At 40.3% G+C, this 7,046-nt stretch overlaps 1 protein-coding gene across 1 annotated transcript in view; it reads left to right on the top strand.

Annotated features, from left to right (window-relative positions):
• wnt2 (wingless-type MMTV integration site family member 2) overlaps positions 1-4,798 on the top strand; it is a 9,082-nt gene extending 4,284 nt beyond the window's left edge. Inside the window, exons 3-5 of the mRNA XM_017465189.3 lie at positions 125-402; positions 1,697-1,961; positions 4,099-4,798. Of these exons, the coding sequence (XP_017320678.1) occupies positions 125-402; positions 1,697-1,961; positions 4,099-4,304 (749 nt within the window). The 3' untranslated portion in view covers positions 4,305-4,798. The remainder of the gene's footprint in view (positions 1-124; positions 403-1,696; positions 1,962-4,098) is intronic.
• The last annotated feature ends 2,248 nt before the right edge of the window (positions 4,799-7,046 follow it).

Genomic DNA, 7,046 nt, shown 5'->3' with positions numbered 1-7,046 from the left:
AAACACAGAAAAAAATTGTCAGATGATTGAATGTGCCTTGAGCTTTCTGCATTTTATGTGTTGAGTTCTTGTGCACGCTTACCTGCACTTCTGTATTTCACATTTCATCTGTGCGTATGCTCAGGCAGTCGTGAGGCTGCCTTTGTGTATGCCATCTCCTCAGCAGGCATGGTTCACACACTGACCAGAGCCTGCAGTCAGGGCGAACTGGACTCTTGCTCCTGCGACCCGGGAAAAAAGGGCTCATCACATGATACCAAAGGGTCCTTTGATTGGGGTGGCTGTAGTGACCATGTTGACCATGCCATCAAGTTCACCCAGGCGTTTGTTGATGCCAAGGAGAAGAAGGAGAGAGATGCACGAGCACTCATGAACCTGCACAACAATCGTGCAGGAAGGAGGGTAATTGTTCATGGCTTTATTTATACGAGCAGTGCCTACTGGTGGTGTCACCAGTGTTTTGTTTGTTGTTTTTTTTTTTTTTTTTTTGGGGGGGGGGGGGGGGGGGGGGTTTCCAGGAAGATCATAGAACAGCAAGTTTCTCATTTGTCCACCCAAATACAATTCATGCTCAAGTCTCACCCTTGCTTCACTAGATAATCTCATCTAAGAACTGCTGATGTAATCACACACAAAACAAATCCATATGCTTATTTCACAGCTCTTTAAGAGTTAACAGTATGCTCATGCTGAACGTTCTTTCAGTAGTTTAAAGTACATAACTGTAGAAAGGATATCTTGAGGATTCTTCCACATGTTTCCCCAGGGAGATTTTTGCCAATGTCATCTCTGGTGTGCTCATTAGGGATCTAAATCTACATCCAGATTTCTGTAAAGCTACTTGGTATCTAAAGCTACAACATGGATTGTTAACAGTGCTATATAAATAAAAACAAATTGAATCGAATTGTCACTGTAAAGACTGCACATGCCTTTTCCTATACGCATCATGTTTCGGTTGCAAAAATTAATGCAAAATCAGGCAAACTCCGCAATATTTGGAGGAACTTGCAATTTTTAAAATTTACGACAGATTTTCACAGATTTGGGCCAAGACATGTCACGTGACGTCATCACAACGCGCAGTCAGCCAAAGCCCTCTTGAATTCATGTGTTGAACATGAGTTCAGCTAAAAGGTCTCATTTACCAACAAACATCACTGCGAAAGACCGTGCAAAACAATTCTGTGCAATTGCAATTTCGCCAATTCTAGTAGTTTTCTGCAGAAAAAAAAACAGCACAAAAATTCTGCAAGTTGTATCACAAATTTTGGGAAAAAAAACCACAGCAAAATCAAGCATTTTTGGATGCAACAGTCACACAAAAAAAAACCTGTACAGACTGATGATTGCAAAAGCTAACTGTGCAAAAGCCAACATGTGCCTGTTCAGATTCTCAGCCTGGCTTGTAACAGACAATAAAGTACCACTTCCATTTCCCTCCATTATTGTTCTTAAACCCATGGCTATGATTTACAAATGTCTCAGCTCAGATGTAACTTTCCTTCCTAGACGTTTTAATAAGATCTAGGTGTAGGGCCTTTTAACATAGCTTGAGTATGACTTACAGTAAACAGTAATCTAAGGCCATCTGTTCACAAAGAAAACCCAACTGCAAAATCTGCCATGATAACTGACTTACTCATAATATGGATCACCTAAACCCAAGTATTTTTCTCTTTCCCCCATTATCCAGGCAGTGAAACGTTTCATGACTCTGGAATGTAAATGCCATGGTGTGAGTGGGTCCTGCAACATTCGGACATGCTGGCTGGCCATGGGCGACTTCAGACAGACAGGTGACTACCTGCTCAAGAAGTACAACAGCGCCACCCAGGTGGTGATGAACCGCTATGGGACGGGCTTCACCGTCACCCACAGGAAGCTCAGGAAGCCCACGAAGAATGATCTGGTCTACTTTGAGGACTCACCTGACTACTGTATATGGGACCATGAATCTGGTGAGCTTTGTTGAGCATTGCATGCATCTAGCGCCTTGCATGGCAGCTCTTCTACCATTGGCGTGTGAGTGTGTGTGTGTGTGTGAATGGGTGAATGAGAACCAGTGTAAAGCGCTTTGGAACCGCTAAGGTTAAAAAAAGCGCGCTATATAAGTGCAGACCATTTACCATTGCATAGTGTACTATACATACATGCAGTTTATTTTGTATATAAATTCCATGCATTCTGTTATCTGCGAGAGAAATCACAAGAATGATAGAAGTTGAGGAAAAACCTGGGTTTTCCAGCCACTATCACACGCCCTTGTTAGTCCTGGCATATTCCTCCACCAGCTGTGCTACTCTACTAGCAATCTGTAAAGCATTAGTCTTGCCCCGAACCCAGTGAGAATGTAACCAGAGAATGGAAGCTATTTAGCTGCCTATTACATTCAGAACAGTCATAGTAGTCACAATAGAAACATGAATGCAGTTGGCTTGTGTCCCCGCAAGGCAAGAGGCTCTCTCTCTCTTTCTCTCTCTCTCTCTCTCTCTACCTTTTCATGTGTGCGTGTGCTTGTATGTGTGAGTGTGTTGAAGTGTACTGAATAACACCAGGTGTGCCTATGTGGAGTGCGGGAGGGGTAGAGGTGCCTGTCAGGCTGCGGATGATCCTGGGCTATCAAGTAACACTGCGTTTAAGACACATTACCACAGATCTGTGGACAGCACAGGAGCTGAAACATGATCCCTGCTCTCAACCACTATAAATTACTGGCCTCACCAGCACACCTCTCTTCTGTTTGCCCCCTGAATGGGCAGAAATATTTAGAGTCGTCAGTCATGTCTCATAACGTCCCACAGCGTGCATGATGATCTCTCTGAAAAATCATGTTTTTAAAACTTCATCTGAACTGTGAATTATGTTTTCCCAAAAGAATAGAGGCCAGTGTATAAATAAAACGCATGATCAAATGACATACCGATATGCGGAAAATTCTATGCTATTCCAGTACCCTTAGACGTATGCATGCCCCTTGAAGTTTGTGTCCTGGCACAAATGTTGGCGGGATTGTTTTGAGACACCACGGCTGAAGTGACATGGCACAGTGTATTCACGCTGATCTCAGTGCAGTTCAGCATGAGAAAGACACGGAAAAGAGGGCAATCCCAAGATGCAGCAGCAAGGGCTCTTCATCTTTGAAAGTGTGAAATCAATTCCAGCAACCGCACATGCTAAAGTCATCTCGTGGCACGCCTCACATCTTAATTCAGTAAGCAGATGCACTTCAGGTGATGATGTAACCAAAATCGTCCTGGCATACCAGCCATTTGGACGGTCGAGTGGGAGATGGGGGCTGCTGGGTCATGCCCAAACACATCTCACGATCGCGTGCAAGACACCAGCAGTGACAAATCAGGGCCAGGTCTACCAATTAAATGAACCTTCAAAACTGTTCATGATCCAAGTAGCAAATTCAAAGGCTAAATTGGGGTTATGTAAGACAGCTGACATTAATCTCCTGTTGTGTTTGTAAAGGTTAACATCAATGTGTTCATAGTCCATTATTGTTTTCCCAGTTGCTATGTTGGGCCATCAGTCTGAGGGCCCTCATGCACAAAGCCCTGAGAATTTTCCCAGGATGCCACATGAAAGCTCGGGTTGATACAAGGTCTTTAACAATTTCGATATCAGCGGTCGATCAGTGCCGCACCAGTCTCCACGCCGGGCGGGGTTGTCTAGATTAGGGCTGTTGAAATGAGCACGCGATGAAGACTTGCAGCTGCGGCTGATAGGTCCTATCATCAGTCCCTCATCTTATGAAGGACCAAGCGGTCATCTTCTTACCCAGCACAGTCTACTCTGCTGCTTCTTCAGAAGCGCCAGACGTCTGCCGGGCAGCGAATCCAGATTGTTCAGCCCAGCGTTGCACATCTCAAGTAACTGTACTAGCAAGCTCTACCTAAACTCCTTCTGACATGAACTACTGAGATAAGGTATAGTGAGGTGTGTTGAATGTAAATGCCTTGAGTGGTATGCTTGAAGTTCTTCTTTAAGCTCAGTAACTTGAAAAAGTATTTGAATAAAAAAGTCTTCAAATATGACACTGTACATAGTTCATGCTTGTGCTGAGTGTGTCTGTCTCTTCTCTTGAAGGGTCAGTGGGCACAGGTGGGCGCGTGTGCAACCGGACTTCACATGGAGCCGACAGCTGTGAGGTCATGTGTTGTGGGCGGGGCTATGACACTTCCCGTGTGAGCCGCACCACCAAGTGCGAGTGCAAGTTCCAATGGTGCTGCGCTGTCCACTGCAGAGACTGCCACGAAGAGGTGGACGTCCACACATGCAAAGCCCAATCATGACCACTGTCAACCAGAGTCATGAGAGACATATGCTGGTATTCACAAAGCATCTCTTTGTAGCATGGGACTGATCCAGGATCAGGTTGTGTCACTAGCATTATTGTTCATAAGGGCTATCCCAGTGCAGGTGAAGAACTGCACCCTAATTCAGCACACACACACACACTAATATACTTTATAAATCTTAGCCATGTCAATTAAGGCTTTTGGGTCTAATATTAGAAGCAATCTTTAGAAACTAGGACAAAATAAAGGAGCTGAAGGCTTCAATATATTGGCTAAAGTAATAGCCGACAAGAACTGACTCAAAAAGACGACATACTCTATCTGTATGTAAACTGGGTTTAAAGTCTTAGAAATCCTAGTCTTTTTTTAAACATCTCTTTGTTGTTCCTTTTAACGTAATACAAGTATTTATTAAGTGCTGTATCAAAAGTGATTATCTTCAGCATTATAAATGTTGATTTGTAAATACAAGCTATACATTATTTAAAATAAAGCTGACATGTATATGCATTTCTGATGAGTGTTTAGAGTGTTTCATTCTTATTCTGGTCAGATCACATGTTTATCCAGAATCTCAGTAAAATAGCTGGTAATTCCGATGTTTACACAAAATTTCCACTTAACTAATGCCACGACTCTTCTGGTGTCCAAATGTTGCTTCTTTAGGTTTGCACTGGGGCCAGGGATGCTAACATACTGTAGCAAACAAGTAATGAAAGCGTTTGACCACGAATTAGCATCAAATCAATGTCATTGACTTGTTGGTCCAAGGTAAGTTAGAGAGTGTAGGTCATCTTTTTCAAAATTCTTCATCCTTCACCAGTGTCAGTTTCTGATCTTCTGATCAAAAGTGTCCATCTGTTAACTGGATATTTTTGGTTGGTGGACTGATTGCCTATCCAGCATTGACAGTATGTGCTGTTGTGCCTAATACACTACAGTACACTCATACCAGCAGAAAACCCACAATAATTTCACTGCTGTGTGGAATGATCCAGCAACCAAATAATACATCTAATCTTTATTTATATATATATATATTTATGATCATGCTCTGATGGTATATTTTAGATAATTGCTCTAATAGATATGACACAGTATTAATATTAAGAGCCTGTTCAATTTGGGATGTTAATACTATATATATATATATATATATATATATATATATATATATATATATATATATATATATATATATATACATATATATATACATATATATATATACATATATATATACATATATATATATATATATATATATATATATATATATATATATATATATATATATATACACACACACATATATACACACACACACATACACACACACACACATATATATATATATATATATATATATATATATATATATATATATATATATATATATATATATATACAATAAAGAATTCTTTGCTCATTTCTAAACATTCAGGCAGAAAGTACTAAGTGATGGTAAGCCTATAGAAGCCTATGGAGTATAGCAAGCACAAAGTGATCTGGGATGCAGAGTGGGAAAAAAAACAAGGTTGGTTAGAAAAAGAAAAAGCTGATCTTAGGGAGACTGGGATTCTTCTTTTATTTAGTACTCAAAATTATGTGTATGCTGTGTATTAAGAAAATCTTTATCAATATAGCCTGCTTTTGTGCTTTTTACCTCTAGAGGGCAGCAAAAGAGGTAGTCAGTGTCCACTATAACTCCAACTAGACTAGTACTACTCTTGTAGTCACTGATTATTGAGATGTGCTCATTTTGTATTTAATCTAGCTCTCTGTGATTGTTTCAATAATTTAGTTATTTCACAAATATGACATTTGTGCCAGTCAATTATTCTATAAAAAAAAAATAAAGTTTAGTTTAGTCTGACCATCTACCAGCTGCAAAAACACAGGCCGAGACCTTCTTTGCCAGCTAGTATTGTAGAAAGGAAACAGTTACCACACCATATCACACAATCAGTACATAGCCACAAACAAATATCCTCCAATCACACACACACACATTTGCATTCACCAAAAATGCTCCTATAAAACAATGAAATCTAATATACAAATGTTCCCTACATTCAATCCACTGATGGTGTTACTAATTAGTCCTCACTTTTCAGTATGTTCATTGTGTTAATCTCCCCAATATTCTCTTCCCTTATCCTTTTTTGTTTTCTTTTCTTCATTTGTCTATTTACATATGGTTTGGTTTGTTGATTGTTTCCATCAATCCATTTTCCATATTGCTTATCCTACATGAGGTCATGGGGGAGCCTGGAGCCTATCCCAGGGAACTTGGTGCACAAGGCAGGGGACACCCTGGACAGAGTGCCAACCCATCGCAGGGCACAATCCTACACTTATTCACACACTAAGGACAATTTGGAAAGGCCAATCAGCCTACAAGCACAAGGAAAACATCCAAACTCCATGCACAAACAGCACACAGGGTGGTGGCAGGGTTTGAATATATATATATATATATATAATTAGATAAATTGCATCTATAACATACCTCCTCTTACATTGTATTTATAAAAGGTCAAACCCCCACAGTAATTGTTATTCACCATTATTCAAAATTATTTCACTGTTTTTATCCACTCATGACCCATTATCTGGAAGAAAGCTTAAACTCAATCCACTTTAATGGAAATAGCTGTACATCTGCTCATTCATGCAATTATCCAATCAGCCAATCATGTGGTAGCAGCACAATGTGTAAAATCATGTACATAC

Source organism: Ictalurus punctatus, chromosome 4 (assembly GCF_001660625.3).
Source record: "Ictalurus punctatus breed USDA103 chromosome 4, Coco_2.0, whole genome shotgun sequence".
NCBI lineage: Eukaryota > Metazoa > Chordata > Actinopteri > Siluriformes > Ictaluridae > Ictalurus > Ictalurus punctatus.
The sequence above is the reverse complement of the archived record's forward strand: the minus strand, read 5'-3'. Positions and strand labels throughout refer to the sequence as shown.